The sequence below is a fragment of the Schistocerca americana genome, chromosome X (assembly GCF_021461395.2).
Source record: "Schistocerca americana isolate TAMUIC-IGC-003095 chromosome X, iqSchAmer2.1, whole genome shotgun sequence".
In the NCBI taxonomy this organism is placed as follows: Eukaryota; Metazoa; Arthropoda; class Insecta; order Orthoptera; family Acrididae; genus Schistocerca; species Schistocerca americana.
In genome coordinates, this window is record NC_060130.1 from 763,011,507 (window position 1) to 763,030,002 (window position 18,496).

Consider the following 18,496-nt stretch of genomic DNA (forward strand, 5'->3'; position numbering starts at 1 on the left):
ACAATGTGTCCGGGTGGCGCAGTGGTTAACGCAACCTCCCAGTGAACAGAAGATCTCAGGTTCGAATCCTGATCTTGCACACATTTTTGCTCGTCGCCTCTGATTCCGCATGAAGTCCCAATGTAGCTGACATCAATAGTTCCTTTCTCCTTCCTCCACCTTCAATTTACATAATATGAATAATGGTTGCTACACAGCGATGCCAACTATAATCAAATAAACTATACATAGTATGAGAGTAAGCCGCTGGCTGTTGTTTATATTGGATATAATAATACATATAACTATATTGAACTACTACTAGAAATAAATCTTCGATTTGCTTACTTGAAAATCGGGACATTTAGCGTCCCGACTGAGCCTTTTTGGAACACCGGGACAAAGAGTGCAAAATCGGAATATTCCATATCAGTTGGGACATATAGCAACCGTAGGCTTGATATTTTGTACAAATGTACAAAAATAGTCGTATATTCTTTAAAACCAGTAACCCTTCAGTTCTTTAAAGAATCTAACTCCCCTGTGTAAAACAGTTTCAAATGGTCTGATTACTTGACAGATGAGATGATGTGTTACATATTTGACGTTAAGCATGTAAGCGAGAAAAAGTTTGGAAAAGATTTGAAATCACGCACAGAGTTTACTGGAAGTCGCTAAATGCTCTCATTATGGAACACTGAATTAATACAGTATGACTAATTTGCGCTCCATTTTAAGCAATGTCAGTGTTTATGACGTCATATCTCTTGAACTGTGTGTTATACAGTAATATAATTTTGCAGGTACATCCAGTGATATATGTAGTATAGATTCTGTGTGGAAAGAGTGTTGCGAATAGAGTTATAGTAAATATGTAACAAATTAAAACATGCCTGATGTTGAATTTTCACTGTGCGCCATTTAGCCGGCCAGTGTGACCGAGCGGTTTTAGGCGCTACAGTCTGGAACCGCGCGACCGCTACGGTCGCAGGTTCGAATACTGCCTCGGGTATGGATGTGTGTGATATCCTTAGGTTGGTTAGGTTTAAGTAGTTCTAAGTTCTAGGGGACTGATGACCTCAGAAGTTAAGTCCCATAGTGCTCAGAGCCGTATGTGTGTGTGTGTGCGCGCCATTTTAAGCAGAAGCTAGTTTTTCACGCATCTAAATTTCTGTGTATCTCATCTTCTGAACTATGACTTGTACAATGATACAATTCTACATCTATTTTCCAGTAGTATATGTGGGTTCTGTCTGCAAACTGTGTTGTGAATAGAGTTAGTAATAATAAGTGATAAATTAAAATGTTGTGTCTGATGCTGAAGTTTTGCTGTATCAACGGCGAAAATGTAGTAATGGACGAACGTTGTTCCTTTCATTATTTTTTGGGGGTTGTCATCGAGAAAACGTTTCGTAAAATTATGCGTAAAGTTTGTTGGAAGTAGCGAAGTTCTCTCATTCTCAGATGCTGGGGCAATGAAGTCCGGGTATTTGCGCGCCGTCTAGTATGGTGCGTCAAGACAAACACAGAGTATGTAACTGTAATACTTTTAACGTAAGATTATATCTCTTAACGAGTAGATTATGATAGTATTTACAATTTTTTAATTCGGTCAATAATCATGCGAAATGCTGAAAATCAAATTTTTGTCACTGGGATCTATTAGTTACGCAACCTGTCACTGTTATTGGGTCCTGGGTTCCAGGAAAATCGCATAGTATTAGTAATATAGATATGCGATGGCCTGATAATAATAGACTAAATACACATCTGCGTACATCCTGATTGCAACAGTCACAGTAAACCGCAGCACCGCCCTGCATTATGACACAAGGTCTCTTCTTGCATTCCTATTTGGAGGCGATCAAAAAGTTTCCGTTGGAGGGCGTTGCTGTGGCGTATATGCAACGTAGCGGAACTCCGATGCGGGTATGTAAACACTGACACGTAGGCAGGGGATTAGTGTGCCATTCGTATCTTTACGACGTGCGTGCGGTGCATGCGGAAACGTGAACTACTTGTATGACGATGTTATTAGCAAATTCGTTCCAACAGGACCAACGTTCTGTTATTCTTGTATTGGCCAGTAACGTCCATCGCAGAATGAAGAATCTATACGGGGCAGCAATTCTGTCGAAAACCACAGTTGTGAAAATGTGCGCCAAGTTCCGTGCTTAAAGCATGTCCCCATACTCCAAATGTCGTAACGCAGAGTTACGCTTACTCATGTGGTTGATACTAGAGCACCCACCCTGTAGTTCTCATCTCTCCCCATGCGATTGTCATGCCTTTGGTGCCTTATAAAAGGCCTCGAAGACTCAAGATGGAGGCCGTTATGTCATCTGATGACGTCATTCAAGATGGCGGATTGTGGCGGGAAGAAAATGATGGGAAAGAAAGGTTAGTTAGGCTACCTCCACGAACCTAAGTCATCCAACCGCCACATCTTCCTAGGGATTGGCGCGAAGTTTGAATTCTGGCGGAAAAGAAATTTCACTTGGGCTATCTCTACTAACCTAAGAAAATGGCTGGAAAGAAAGGGTACTTGGACTACCTCCACTAACCTAAGTCACCCGACTGCCACCTCTTCCTAGGGATTGGCGGCGAGAGGACTCAGCCTGTGCTCGACGTAAGTCTTTATTATTTTGTACTACCAACATCCAGTGTTGTCGCCAAGGGGTCCTCACTCCAACTGAACTAGTACACAGTACCAAAACCAGAGGGTGCTGTCATCCCTCTTATGATGTAATCCAAGATGATGGGGGGGAATGGCCGGAAACAGTGTGGTCGCCATGGGGTCCGAACTCCAACTGATATAGTACACAGTACCACCACCAGAGGGCAATTCTCATCTGTGACGTAATCCAAGATGGGTGCCATGACATCAGCTGATGGCACAAGTACCGTTATCCAAGATGGTGGGAAACAGCGTGTTCGCCACAAGGTCCAAATGGCCTAGTACACAGTAACACCACCAGAGAGCACTGTCATCCATTCTGTGATGTAACCCAAGACAGTGGGGGAAAATGGCAGTAAAAGGAATCTGCCTGTGCCGGTCATAAGTCTTTATTTTGCAGGCAGTGTCTCCACCACGAGACCTTGAGTCCAACTGACCTAGTACACAATACTTACATCAGAGACTGCTCTCGTCCGTGAAATAACCGAAGATCAGTGTCTGGAGGGGAAAATGACTCAGCCTGTGCTGGGCTGCTGTAGAGAGTAAGGAAGGAGTGTACTTCATTTATTTTGGAACAATTTATTTAGGGACAGATTTTGAGAGATAGTATATTTATCACACTAACACAAAACACTCGCTCTGATGTGCTTGAGGTCAAAATACACAGCCTGCACACCTGCAAATTACTCATAAATAATGCAAAAGACACGCTTTATATTTGTAAACTGTCGAAATAATGCATTCCACAGCCTAAACACATGCACGTGACTGGACGGGAGCGAAGGCCTATTTGCAGAGTCCGCCATGAACCACCACTGAACGCAAGCCAATGTGAGCCCCCACTGTCATGCCTGGAGTGAGCAGGTGAAAGTTGCTTCTATTTTTGGGTGTACAGTTAGAGTTCTCCATGTGTTATACTGACGTCACAGAACTCCAGCACACACTCACGCCAGTCCCCCTGCGGGTTCGGGGGTTAGAATAGGCCCGCGGTATTCCTGCCTGTCGTAAGAGGCGACTAAAAGGAGTCTCAAACGTTTCGGCCTTATGTGATGGTCCCCTGTCGGGTTTGACCTCCATATCTCAAAATTTTTCTGAAGAGCGAGCCGATTGGGGAAGGGCGCCTTACTTGGTGCATTGTGTCCGTGTTGTGTTGAGAACTTTCGCCATCTTATTCGTCGTTGCATTGCAGTCTTGCCCGCTCTCCATCTCTTGGGCATCGATGCGCCCCTGCGTGCACTTTCTGCCAAGCACTGTGCGGGGCCATTTTCTGCACTGACGACGCCCATGGACCACATGTCACCCAACATCCAGCACGGTAGCCAGTCCGTTGTGGTGGGGCCGCCATGTACCCTCTTGGTTGTAGCCCCCTGACAACACAGGGATCGCTCTACTGATGCCTGCGCCGTTCACTCCCCACGTATGCCAAGGAGTAGATGCCCATCTCCCTGGGGCATCAGGACTCCCGGCAATGGCCATCCTGCCAGGTGGCTATTGCTGTGGCTGGGTGGCGCCCGTGGGGAGGGTCCTTGGTCGGAGTAGGTGGCATCAGGGCGGATGACCCGCAATGAAGCGTGGTACATCATCTCTCGCTGGCGGCCAGCCGCCAGCAGTCTCTAAGCGTTCTCGGGCTCAATTTAATGCTCAGAAGTACGATCCGAAAACGTTCCCCTCCCTGGCCACGCCGTGGGAAGAGCGTAAGTCTCAGGATGGCGGTAACAGTTATTCGCCCCGATTCTTATTTTGCACGAGAGCTGATGGGGAGTCTTTTCTCTCCGCAAAGCCTCAGTTCTTCGTCGAGCATTTAGAGGACAAGTTTGGGGAGGTGGAGGGCTTGTCTAAAATGCGCTCTGGGTCAGTACTGATACAAACGGCATCCTCCGCCCGGTCCCGCAGGTTACTTGCTTGTGACAAGTTGGGGGATGTTAACGTTTCTATTACACCACATAAGAGTTTAAATATGGTCCAGGGTGTTATTTTCCATAGGGATCTCCTTTTGCAGTCTGATGACGAGCTGCGCGCCAACTTAGAACGTAGAGGTGTTCATTTCGTCCGGCGCGTTCATCGGGGTCCGAGGGACAATCAGGTTGCTACCGGTGCCTTCATCTTGGCCTTCGAGGGTGATACGTTACCGGAAAAGGTCAAGGTGATGGTCTACCGATGTGACGTCAAGCCCTATATCCCTCCCCCGATGCGGTGCTTCAAGTGCTGGAAGTTCGGTCATATGTCTTCCCGCTGCACTTCCAGCCTCACATGTCGCGATTGCGGACGCCCATCTCATCCCGATACTCCATGTGCCCCGCCTCCCATCTGCGTCAACTGCGGGGAGCACCATTCACCTTGCTCGCCTGACTGCAAAGTCTTTCAGAAAGAGCGCAAAATCATGGAATATAAGACCCTGGACCGGCTGACCTATACTGAGGCCAAACGGAAATATGACAGACTCCATCCTGTGAGAATGACATCTTCTTATGCAGCTGCTACAACAACTGTGCTAGCTCCATCAGTTTCGAGACTTCCAGCCAGCTCGATAAGCAGTAAGACTCCTCCTGCCCCCTTGCCCGTGGGGGGCTCTACCCAACCGGTTGCTCCTGCACCACCTACCTCAGGAGCAACCTCCTCCCACCCGTCGGGGACGTCCGTCCCTGCTTCTCAGCCGGAGAAGCGTCCAACTTCTTCGGCTACTCTCGCCCGTAAGAGTTCCCTTGGGACCCTCCCTTCCCAGGGTTCCACCAGCGGGAAGGATGACGGCCACCAGTGGCATAAGTCCTCACCAGCGGCCGGGCGTAGGGCTTCACGATCCTCCTCTGTCCCGGAGACTGAATCGGTGAAGCCTTCCCAGCCGGTGAAACCCAAGGTTCAGCGAGAGAAGTCCAAGAGAAAGACCTCTAAGGCCAAAGAACTTGCGGTGGCACCAACCCCACCGCACCTTTCGCGCTCTGCGTCTGAGGATGAAGTCGAGATTCTAGCGTCCACTGAGGACCTTGATCTCGCTGGTCCCTCAGACGCCATGGATGCCTCTCGTACGGGTACTGAATCGGTGGCAGTGAGTGAACAAGCGGCGTAAATTGCCTTCCCAGTCCTTTCACGCCTTTCTCAGCCATGGACAATACCATCCTCCAGTGGAACTGCGGCGGTTTTTTCCACCATTTAGCTGAGCTCCGCCAACTTCTCAGCCTTCGCCCTTTCTTCTGTATTGCTCTCCAGGAAACTTGGTTTCCAGCGATGCGAACCCTCGCCCTCCGTGGCTATCGGGGTTATTACAAGAACCGAGCAGCTTATGAAAGGGTGTCTGGTGGCGTCTGCATATATGTCCTTCACACTCTGCACAGCAAGTCTGTCCCTCTCCAGACGCCTTTAGAGGCTGTCGCTGTACGCGTATGGACGCCACAGGCTATTACCGTCTGCAGTCTTTACATTCCACCGGATGGTGATGTCTCGCAGCATGTCCTGGCTGCACTGGTCGCCCAATTGCCGCCGCCTTTCTTGCTATTGGGCGACTTCAACGCCCATAACCCTCTGTGGGGTGGGTCAGTGGCCACAGGTCGAGGCGCCATCGTTGAACATTTGTTGTCGCAGCTCGATCTCTCGCTGTTAAATGATGGCGTCTTCACACACTTCAGTGTGGCGCATGGCACCTACTCCGCCATTGACCTTTCCATCTGTAGCCCTAGCCTCTTACCGTCTGTCCAATGGAGTGTGCATGACGACCTGTGTGGTAGTGACCACTTTCCGCTCTTTTTGTCACTACCACAGCGTCACTCTTCTGGGCGCCCTAGCAGATGGGCTATGAATAAGGCTGACTGGGACTTGTTCTCCTCCACTGCCGCTTTTGAGCCTCTCTCTACCGATGACATTGATGCGGTGGTTCAATCGGTCACCACCGGCATCGTTACTGCCGCCGAATCTGCCATTCCCCATTCCTGTGGGTCCCCTCGGCGGAAGGCTGTGCCTTGGTGGTCGCCTGAGATCGCTGAAGCGATTAAAGATCGCTGGCGGGCGCTCCAGCGTCACAAGCGACATCCCTCCTTAGCCCACCTTATCGCCTTCAAACGGCTGCGTGCGCGGGCCCGCCTCCTTATCCGCCAAGGCAAGAAGGAGTGCTGGGAGCGGTATGTGTCCACAATTGGCCTCCATGTCACTCCATCGCAGGTCTGGGCCAGGATTCGACGCGTCTACGGCTATCGGCCACCTGTCAGCGTCCCTGCGCTCTCACTGAATGGAGCAGTTTGTACTGACTCCGACGTCATTGCAAATCGCTTAGCAGAGCATTTTGCTATGAGTTCCGCTTCTGCGAATTACCCCCAGGCCTTCCGCTCCATTAAACAGCGGATGGAACGTCGGAGCCTTTCGTTTCGCACCAACCACCCAGAATCTTACAATGCTCCATTTAGTGAGTGGGAATTTCGCAGTGCCCTCGCTGCTTGCCCTGATACCGCTCCTGGGCCAGATGGCATCCACTGTCAGATGCTGAAACACCTTTCAGTGGACTGCCAGCGGCGCCTTCTCGATCTTTACAACCGTCTTTGGGTCAAGGGGGAGTTTCCGTCGCAATGGCGGGAAGGCATTGTCATCCCCGTTTTGAAGCCTGGAAAGAACCCTCTGGAGGTGGACAGCTACCGTCCCATTAGCCTCACCAACGTTCTTTGCAAGTTGCTTGAACGGATGGTGAGCCGGCGCTTGAATTGGGTACTGGAGTCTCGGGGCCTTCTGGCTCCATCTCAGGGTGGGTTCCGTAAAGGCCGCTCCGCCGCCGACAATCTGGTGAGCCTGGAGTCGGCCATCCGTACTGCCTTTTCCCGCCGTCAGCACCTGGTCGCTGTCTTTTTCGACATGCGGAAGGCGTACGATACGACGTGGCGCCATCACATTCTTTCTACGCTTCATGGATGGGGTCTTCGGTGTCCTCTGCCGATTTTTATCCGCAATTTTCTGTCGTGTCGTACCTTCCGCGTGCAAGTCGCGGCCTCGTATAGTTCCTCCCACGTCCAGGAGACCGGTGTGCCACAGGGGGTCCGTTTTAAGTGTCTGACTGTTTTTAATAGCCATTAACGGTCTTGCTGCGGCCGTGGGAAACTCTGTCTCCGCTTCCCTGTATGCTGACGACTTCTGCCTTTATTACAGCTCTCCCGGCATTGCAGCTGTTGAACGTCAGCTACAGGGCGCTATCCGCAGGGCGCAGTCTTGGGCTGTAGCACATGGGTTTCAGTTTTCGGCAGCCAAGACCTGCGTTATGCATTTCTGCCGGCGCCGAACAGTCCATCCTGAGCCGCGGCTTTATCTTGCCGACGAACTCCTTGCTGTGGTGGCGACCCACAGGTTTTTGGGGGTGGTTTTCGATGCCCGGTTGACTTGGCTGCCTAATATCCGGCAGCTTAAACAGACGTGTTGGCGGCATCTAAACGCTCTGAGGTGCTTGAGCCACACCCGCTGGGGCGCCGACCGCTCTACCCTGTTGCGGCTCTACCAGGCATTAATCCAGTCCCGTCTGGATTATGGGAGCCTGGCTTATGGCTCAGCATCCCCATCTGCGTTACGGGTGCTGGACCCAATTCTCCACAGCGGGATACGCCTTGCCACTGGTGCTTTCCGCACCAGCCCTGTGGACAGCGTACTAGTGGAGGCAGGTGTACCTCCACTGCGGGTACGACGCCAACAATTACTGGCTGCTTATGCTGCCCATGTTTTTAGTTTGCCCGGGCATCCAAATTACCGTGTCCTGTTCCCGCAGTCGGTCGTCCATCTGCCGGACCGTCGGCCCCGGTCGGGTTGTCCGATCGCTGTACGCGTCAAGGACCTTCTCTGCGGGCTTGGGTTTTTCCCTGTTCCGCCTCCTTTCCAGGCGCCTCTGCGTACACCCCCGTGGTGTGTTCCTCGCCCTTGCCTTCGGCTCGACTTGGCACAGGGCTCGAAGGACTCGGTCCCTCCAGAGGCCTTCCGCCGCCGCTTTTATTCCATCCTTGCCACGTATCAGGGCTCTGGAATTGTTTACACCGACGGTTCGATGGTTGCTGGTCGTGTCGGGTATGCGCTAACTCTAGGGGACCATTCCGAACAACGGTCCTTGGCAGCTGGCTGCAGCGTTTACACTGCTGAGCTAGTCGCCATCTTTCGAGCCCTAGAGTATATCCGCTCCTGCTCAGGTGAGTCCTTCGTGATCTGTAGCGATTCCCTGAGCGGTTTACGAGCTCTCGACCAGTGTTTTCCTCGTTCTCGTCTGGTGTTGGCTATCCATGAGTCCCTGCATACTCTTGCGCGTTGCGGCCGCTCTGTGGTCTTTGTGTGGACCCCCGGTCATGTCGGTATCCCGGGCAGTGAACATGTTGACCGGCTGGCGAAAGAGGCCACGTGTAAACCATCTCTGGATGTTGGCCTCCCAGAGACTGATTTGCGGGCAGTCCTCCGCCGAAAAGTTTTTGCGCTTTGGGACGCTGAATGGCGCGATCGGATTACACCCACTAAACTCCGTGCCATTAAGGAGACGGCGACTGTGTGGCGGTCATCCATGCGAGCCAACCGCAGGGACTCCGTCGTCCTTTGTTGGCTCCGCATTGGCCACTCCCGGCTAACACACAGTTATTTACTGCGCCGGGAGGACCCTCCTGTATGTCGCTGCGGGGCGGCTTTGACAGTGGCCCACATTCTGTTGGCCTGCCCCCTTTTAGCTGTGGTCAGGCAGACATTTGCGCTGCCTGATACGCTCCCTGCCCTTTTAACAGACGACTCCGCTATGGCTGACTTAGTTTTACGTTTTATTCAGGCAGGGGGATTTTACCATTTACTCTGAGTGTTTCTGTTTTATTTTATTGTTTTGTGTTGATTCTGGCCTTTGGCCTATGATTTTACACTGATTTTTTAATGTGTTTCTAAGTGGTTGGCTTTTCCTGTTTATTTCTATGGTCGGCCAACCACCGTCACACTCTGTGTGGTTTTAGTTCGTTTTGTCTTGTCCTTGTCTCAGTTTCTCTTGTTCTGTATCGTCTGTGATCTCTTCTGTTCCTCGTTTTATTCTCTGTGGGTGTTCTTTGTCTTTGGAAAAAGGGACCGATGACCATAGCAGTCTGGTCCCTTTACTCCCCCCTCAAACCAAAACCAAAAAACTCACGCCAGTCCCATATGAGAGACATCTCTGGGCAGCACGTGTGTTTTACCCTTGCTGATGCGATACCTGGGGATACTGATGTCACCGAATAGCACAGGGTGCATTGTTCCTGGCGTGACATGCGAGACACGTCTAACCATACTTAACTGTCCAGCGTGACTCACGCAATGCCACGAAGTCAGAAATTGTATAGAGGCCCAGAAATAGTTAACGCTCGCTTTCTTGATGTCTCAGCTTGTATTCAGGGAAATTCTTGCCCTACCAGAACCTGTTTACTATAATAGTGCAGAATAATTTCAAATGCATTCTTCCTGAAGGTCCTAATGTAGCATCCCGTCCATCACATTACCCTTCCTGCTTTCAACACACACAAACGTTCTCACTGCTATGAAGAGACTCCTATATCCCAGCACGAATATGTCCTGTGAATGAATCGAGCATTATGATTGGCTCTTATCGAATTTACCCTGCGAATTATTGATCTCTCCGGTGTGGAAGCACTGTCCACCTTTTCTTTCTTTCTGCAGAAGAGACTTTCAGTGGGAAAAAAATTATTTCACTCAGATCGCCATATTGCACAAACAATTAAGCCCTGTTATTATCGTCAAATACGGAAAAACTATTACTCAATCACACTGCTCTCCAACTGAGGATAGGAGCTTGAATATTAGTGCGTGAATCTGATCTCCAACCTAGCAATATATCACCATGTACCATGTCGATGTAGTAAACGTATAATTCCTATACTGCACCATACAAAATCATCCCTTTTACATCATTTCTACATATACCACGAAGACAGACAGCATTGTATCTACCCCTAGCAGCACTAGATATTTCCCAGCGAGGTCAGTGATCAAGCACCCCTGACAGGTCACCAGAGCAGCAGCGGCGTGAGTGTGGTGGCTCGCACTGGCTTGCGTCTGGCGGTGGTTCACGGCGGCATCAGTACACTTGGGAAATAGATCTTCGCTCCCGACCGGTCGTGTCGGCAATGGTGCCTAGGTGAACACGTATTTCGAGAGGAATTTCTCAGGTGTCAATTATGAAAGGGATGTCGCCGCCTCATGCTTGTGGGACCTGTGCGTGGTTTGACAGCTGAGTGACGGCTGCATCACTTTGCGGGGGCTGCTGGTAGCCTCCTGTGCGGTCCAATGGTTAGGGCCGGCGGGCGGTACCTGCGTGCATTGATTACGTGACTGTTGCATTATTTTACTAGCAGGTCTGTAAGCTGTGCTATGCGTTATTTGGATAGTTTAGGAGTTGATTTCGTGTCTGCACATCAGTGTACTGCATTATTTAGGAGCAGCTTGCAGGTCTGTACTGAAATTACTTGGGTAATTTAGGAGTTGTTTGTGTGTCTGCAGAGCGTTAGTTTACAGGTCTGTAGGCTGTGCTATGCATTATGTGGACTGTTTATGAATACTGTGCATGTCCACACATGAGTGTGCTGCATTATTTAGGAGCAGTTTGCAGGTCTGTGTGCTGTGTACTGAAATTATTTCGGTGTACTAGTTTACATGTGTGTAGGCTGTAGAATGCATTATTTTGACAGTTTACAATTATCAATCGTGTATGTTGCGTTATTTATGAGTAATTTGCAGGTGTGCAGACTGTGGATTTTGACCTCAAGCACATCAGGGCGAGTGTTTTGTTTCAGTGTGATAAATATACTATCTCTCAAAATCCGTCCCTAAATAAATGTTCCAAAATAAATAAAGTACACTCCTTCCTTACTCTCTACAGCAGCCCAGCACAGGCTGAGTCATTTTCTTCTCCAGAAAGTGATCTTCGGTTATTTCACAGACGAGAGCACACTCTGGTGTAAGTATTGTTTACTAGGTCAGTTGGACTCAAGATCTCTTGGTGGAGACACTGCCTGCAAAATAAAGACTTATGACCGGCACAGTCAGAGGCCTTTTCCCGCCATTTTCCCCCATTATCTTGGGTTACGTCACGGAACAGATGACAGCGTTCTCTGGTGGTGTTACTGTGTACTAGGCCAATTGGACCTTGTGACGAACACGCTGTTTCCCACCATCTTGGATAACGGTACTTGCGTCACCAGCTGACATCATGGCAGCCATCTTGGAGTACATCACAGATGAGAGCGCCCTCTGGTGGTGGTACTGTGTACTATGTCAGTTGGAGTCCGAACCACATGGCGATCACACTGTTTCCGGCCATTTCCCCCCACCATCTCGGTTTACATCATAGGAGGGATTACAGCACCCTCTCTGGTTTTGGTACTGTGTACTAGGTCAGTTGGAGTCAGGACCCCTTGGCGACAACACTGGATGGTGGTAGTACCTCTAATTGTTTAAATAAAATAGTGCATACAAAATAATAAAGACTTATGTCGAGCACAGGTTGAGTCCTCTCCCTGCCAATCCCTAGGAAGAGATGGCAGTCGGGTGACTTAGGTTACTGGAAGTAGTCCAAGTGCCCTTTCTTTCCAGCCATTTTCTTACGTTAGTAGATATAGCCCAAGTGACCTTTCTTTACCACCAAAATTCAAACTTCATGCCAGGCCCTAGGAAGAGGTGGTGGTTGGATGACTTGGGTGAATGGGGGTACCCTAACTGCCCTTTCTTTCCCACCATTTCTTTGGTTAGTAGATGTTGCATTATCCTGATGGAATTTGAACTTCCCACCATTTTGTGGGGGAGGGGGTTAGGTCAGTGGAGGTAGCCCAATTGACCTATCCTCCCATCAAAATCAGCCATCTTGAATGACGTTATCAGATGACATCACAGCGTTATCAGATGACGTCACGGCCACCATTTTGGATGACGTCATCGCCTCCATCTTGGATAATGGCACTTTGGAGTAGAACCGCCTTGCCCCAATACTACCCATTTGGTAAAACACAATGTCCTGTTGCGTGAAGAAGTACATAACTGCCTGCTGCACATCCTCGTCTGACAGGAATCGCTGACCCTAACTGCTCTTTCTTTCCCGCCATTTTCTTAGGTTTTCTTTCCCGCCATTTTGTTAGGTTAGTGGAGGCTGCATTATCCTGAGGGAATTTGAACTTCCCGCCATTTTCTGGGAGGAGAGTGTTAGGTTAGTGGAGCTAGACCTATCTTCCCACCGAAATTTAAACTTCACGCCAAAATCCTCATCTTGGATGACGTCTTCAGATGACGTCATGGGTGCCATCTTGGATGACGTCACTGCCGCCATCTAGGATAACGGTACTTTGTGGTAGAAATCGCCTTGCCCCAATGCTATGAGTACCTTCAACCTGGTCTGTCTGTAGAATGATTGCCTCAATGCTAACATCGATTTTGCGTGATGGCATACCGATTCTGGATTGTACGGCCTTTGAATGGAAACTTTTGGATCGCCCTGTGTAATTCAGTACAAATGTATCAGTTGTCAATGCCCATTAGATTCTGGGCGGTACAGAATCCAACCTCTTTCCTTTGTCTCTCTCTCTTCTCTCTTTTTATCCTCTTCCTCAAGAGGTTGTGCTTGTGAATGGTGGTGCCGCTCTTGGACATTTCCCTCTCTGTTGTGTTTGGTGTTTGATGGACTGTTCTTTTCATTCGTACCTTTTCTTTGCGAGAGATTATCTTATCTATTCTGCTACTGCAGAAGTACCGTAGTGATTTTAGTCATCTGTATTTATCTCTGCCTTGGTCATACTGCCAAAGGCATTAATCAGCTCGTTCTGCAAATTCCGCGCCATGGGATAGAAGGCTTCTGCCAAGGTGCGGAAATGCTTTGTTAACCTTTCAATGCCTGCAGCTTCCTGTAGGTCTGCCATGGGGAATCACGTGGCGACATGGAGAGCCCGTCTTAGCGCTCTGTTTTGGACATTTTGTAGACTATCTACCCTCAATCTGGCTGCGTAACCCTGTACAGGCATGCGTATTCCATTATCAGCCTAATGAGACTTTGGTAGACCACTGAACCTGTTCCGGGATCAAGGGAACTGCTCCTATTCAAGACAGGGTAGAGAACCTGCATCCTGGCATGAGGTTATCTGCGAAGCACCTCTATGTGACATTTCCATGTTATGTGCCTGTCTAGTGTGACAGTGAGGTACTTAACAGAGTTTCTCCTTGGCTGGTTTTGGCTCTGCAGTCACAGCAGTTGGTAGGGTTGTCTTGGTGGGCAGCATTGCCGTAGCGACTGGTGAGCAGCATGGTTTGCATCTTGTCAAGAGTTGACGGTTATGCACCATTGCATAGCCCAGGTTTCCATCCTATTTAGGGTGGTTTGCAGACATCTGGTAACCATGTTCCTGTTTTTCGAACAGGAGAAGAATGCTGTGTCATCTGCGTATTGTGCAGTGTGTACATGCTGCATCGTGGGAATATCACCATTGTACACATTGTAGAGGACGGGCCCCAGGACCAAACTTTGGGGCATGCCTGCACAGTCCTGGTCGACAGGGATCCATCGATCTTGACTGAGAAAGTCCTACCGGGGATATAGTTTTTTACGATTTGGTCGATCTTTCCGGGGAAACCTAGGGAGTACATCTTGTGTAGTAGCTTGATGTGCCAGTCTTAAGCGGAACGCTTTTGCTACGTCTAATAATACAAGCCCGCAGTAGCCCTTTTGATTGAAGCCACCTGTGGCTGCTTCAACCAATCCCCATAATTTGCTGGGGAGCGGAGTAACTTTGCTGGAAGCCGAATTGGAATTTCGGCAGTATCTGCTCTCTTCTGATATGGTCCTGTATAGGGGTGAATAGGAGGCGCTCATGATCGCAATAACTTCTGCGTGTTTCCACTGTTTCGGGAATTTTTGCAATCGCTTCAGTTCATTAAATATGTCGGTCAAGTGGGTGATGGCCAGAAGCGGGAGGAGTTTTAGTAGTTCGTTGGTGACCTGGTCGTGTCCTGGCGCCTTTCTGTTCGGCAGAAACTTGATGCAGCGCCCCACGTCCTCAGAACTGAATAGTGGTGTATAGTCATCTTCGTCATCCGCTTCGAGATACGCGGCCAGTTGTAGGCCGACAGTTGCGACGTGTTCTCTGTCCTGTGCTTCAGCTGGTTTGAATTGCTTTATGGACAAGTCCCCTAGTGCGTTGGCTTTGTCAATAGCGCTGAACTGCAGTCCATGTTCGCCATGCAGCAGTGGAATTTTCGTGCATCTTTTCGTGAACTACCTGGCTGCTTGCCATAAACTGTTGTCTTCTAGATGGAGAGCTGAAAGCCCTGCAGACTATTGCTGCTTGCGATACTCATTGATATATGCTTTAAGCTCTCTCTGTGGTCTATTGAGCAGCCTCAGTGTGCCTCTGTTTCTGGTGAGCTTCCACTCTTTGGCAATCCTGTTTTTGTGCTGTATTTGCGCAAGCAAGTGCGGAGGGAGTTACCTGGAGTGGGGAAGGGGGGAGGGGGGAGGAGGAGACAGTGCGGCTTTCTCAGCAGCTCATAGGATCACCTTTGTGAAGCCGTCCAGCGCATGTTCTGTGGTTTCAGTTGGAGGCGGGGTCTGGGCAAGTTCAGCAGCTACTGTGTTGCTGAACTGCTCACTATTAATGTGCCTGTACGTCGCTTCGCGCTATGAGGTAGAGCGCAGTTCTCCCATGTCATATCACAGGGTCCGACGACATTCTGTTTAACAAAGCTACCAGATTCTTTGTTATGGCGATGTCGAGGACGTCCGGTCTTCCTCCATTCTTTGGGAAGTGTGTTGGTTCCTCTGTGCTACATACCTGTTACTGGTGTGCGTGCCAGCTGTTACAGTTATTGACCAGCTTGATTTCGATGTCTCGAAGCTTGGGGTCCGATCAGCGTGTTTGGCGTTCAAGTCCCCAGCAATTAGTAGTTTCCCTCTAATCTGGCTTAATGCAGCTACGTCATCCTCTTCTAGCCTTTGGAAACCTGGAGGGTGGGAGTGGGGGTGGGTGGGGGGGGGCGGCGTTGATACACTGCAACGACTGTTAGGGGGCCAGTTACAGTAGCTACTTCTATTGCTGCAGTTTCTATTTTTGCTGTATCGGGGAGCGGATTTGGGGGGGGGGGGGGGGACATTTGGTGGTGCTTGATTCCCATTTTGACATATTCCGTGACCCCGTCCCCGTGGGTGGGTTGATCATTCCTGCAGCAATTGTAGTTTTGTACAGAAACTCTTATTCCTGGCTTTAGGAATGGTTCACCCACTAGGCGTAAGTCAATGTCTTCGTCCTGCGTGAATTATCTGAACTTTATGGGTTGGTGAGTAAGGTTATCTGCATTAAATGCACATATTTTGAGACTCTGAATGTTAGGTCCATGGTGGGGACGGAGTTTTCTGAAGATGTCGCTGCTGTAGGCGACTGCTGTGCTGCCGATCTGAGGTTGGCAGGAAGCTGAGTCATTGTCGCGAGAATGTTTACTAGCGGGTAATCTGGGCCTGTAGCACTCGGATGGATGACGTGAGTTGTATTGTAACAGTCTCTGCTGTCTCTCGTGACTGGTCTGTGGTGGACAGGGAGAGTGGACTTCTCTAGGGCTTTGTACAATTAGGGAGACCTGGTTACAATCAGGTGGTGGTGGGGGTGAACTTTTTGGTGGATCACCGACAAATGTTCGTGAGCATGAGGTTGAGGCGAAGACCTGCGTCCTGACGGTGTTGTTGCCTTGCCTTGTCAGAGGTGGTGGTGGTGGTGGTGGCGGCGGCGGCTTGGGTGCTGGGGTGGTTCTATTGTACATTCGTGTTTTGCTTGTCAGCAGCAGTAAAACGTGTTCTATTGTCGGTCCACTACGTAATACAGACGTGTCTTGGAAATGTTTTACTGACGTGTTGTTGCGGTATTTTAACAATAGTTCTACGAAGCAACGTCCCGCTCATAATTGTTTAAATTTTTTACTTATAAAATAATAGTTTGGATACAGTCTGTAAATATCACACTGAACTCACCTCAGTGGCGATTGAGGTGAGAAGATACGGTGCACGGGGTGAGTGGCAGTGCTGAGGGAAGTAGCTTGTGCAGTGCTGGCAACATACTTTTCAATCCAAGTTGCTCAAATAAAGTAGTTCTTATCCCTCACCCTAAATAGCAAATATTGGCAGAAGTGAGAGAAGGCATGAAGTTTATCGACTTCTACCGAGCTGAGGTATGGTGTTTGAACTTGCTATGAAGTGTACAGACAGCAACAAAAATTCACAAAATTAGTCATTTTCTGCATTTTTGGCATAATTCATATAAAAAAATCAATAAAATGCTATCATCCAAGTTATTGTAATATATGCACTGAAGTCAGAAAAATTGATATAATATGCATTATAAATATCTAAATTCATGCTATTACATCGAAAAAATCATCAAAATATGCATGTACTTTCGAGATGGCCAAAGTATTCATTTGCATGGAAATCCCAGCTCTAATGGTTATCCTTTGAGGAGAAATGAAGTGATTAATAATGAATTAATCACACTGCTTAGACATGCACCCTGTAGCAACTAGTTACGTGCCATACATGTTTTTGTTGCGTCTCATTATCTGCAGTAGAAGCAAATCACAGTGGTGTTAGATTCATCGTTGACTTCTTAATCCCATGAGTACCAAGGATGTTCTTTTTATGAACGTCATGACAGTTTGCACAGAGTTGATATTGAATTTGGCCATAATGCCAAGAATAGTCAGTATATCTAAGTTAATGATATTTCAAATGTGAAAAATTAAAATCGGAGAACATCAAATCCTTCTTGCATGGATCTGATGTATTGTATGCTTCACCTTATTGATTGTAAAAAGATTCCTTTGTTTTTTTTTAAGGACATAGTGAAAGCCATTTGGAATGCAACAGTCAACTGGAAAATAACCATAATGAACCCATTTGACTGGTTCCGAAAGCTGTGGTCATTGGCTCATGTGAATTTGACGTATGTATTATTATGCTTCAATGGCACTAAAATTTTTTAAGTTTTTTGCTGATTATCTTTGTATCAAAGCTATATTTTAAAGATGTTCAATTTCAGATACCGCCGGTATGCCATTGTGTTTATATTGATTTTCTTATTTCTTCGGTATTTTGGGCCAAGCATGACTCAGTGGATATCTGGTTCAAAGCCTAGTAATGAAGGTGAGTTAAAATGTAAAATCAAGTGAATACAAAGTGCCTCTTGTAATTATATAGTAACAAAGCTGGCAACTAGTTGGAAAACTTGTTTCTTAAGTTCTACATGTTCTCCCTCACAGCCTATGTGCAGACCACTCATATCATTTATTTTACATTTGTTTACTTCTTCAGTCTTCCTTTTTAAATCACTGCATGCCACCAGGCATAATTCATTGTGGATTGATAATTCCACTTGTGAGCAGTTGTATTAGAGGTAATTGTTGTGTTGGAGAGGGAGCACCCTTCCCCACGGGGAATAAAATTCTTCATTGTGACGTGTGACAGATGTTGTCATACCTCGTATTGACCACCAACATGACAGTTGTGGGTAGGACAGGCATATAATAGTGGGTCTTGAACAGTGGTATACTTCATCTACAAGGTTGTGCTGGCACTGGGCTGTTCATGTCAAGAGTCTGCTGTGTGTTCCTCAATCTAGAGAAGACTGTCATACTGAAGATCAGTTACCATTAGCAACATGTAATGACAGTGGTTGCTGTCAACTGTTGTAGTTTCTATAAGGGTAATTCAAAAAGAAACAAGCTGGAGGCAGATAAATGAAAAAAACTGAGGGGATCATAATGCCATTACATAAGGAAGAAGGTGTGGTCCTTATAAGAGCAATGTGGTCCTAAATTCACTGTTAGAAAGACATGGGCACACACCCACATGAT

At 48.3% G+C, this 18,496-nt stretch overlaps 1 protein-coding gene across 1 annotated transcript in view; it reads left to right on the forward strand.

Annotated features, from left to right (window-relative positions):
* LOC124555264 (uncharacterized protein KIAA2013 homolog) overlaps window positions 1-18,496 on the forward strand; it is a 192,677-nt gene that overhangs the window by 62,871 nt on the left and 111,310 nt on the right. The window contains exons 2-3 of the mRNA XM_047129132.1: window positions 17,480-17,586; window positions 17,683-17,786. Coding sequence (XP_046985088.1) covers window positions 17,531-17,586; window positions 17,683-17,786 — 160 coding nt within the window. The 5' untranslated portion in view covers window positions 17,480-17,530. The remainder of the gene's footprint in view (window positions 1-17,479; window positions 17,587-17,682; window positions 17,787-18,496) is intronic.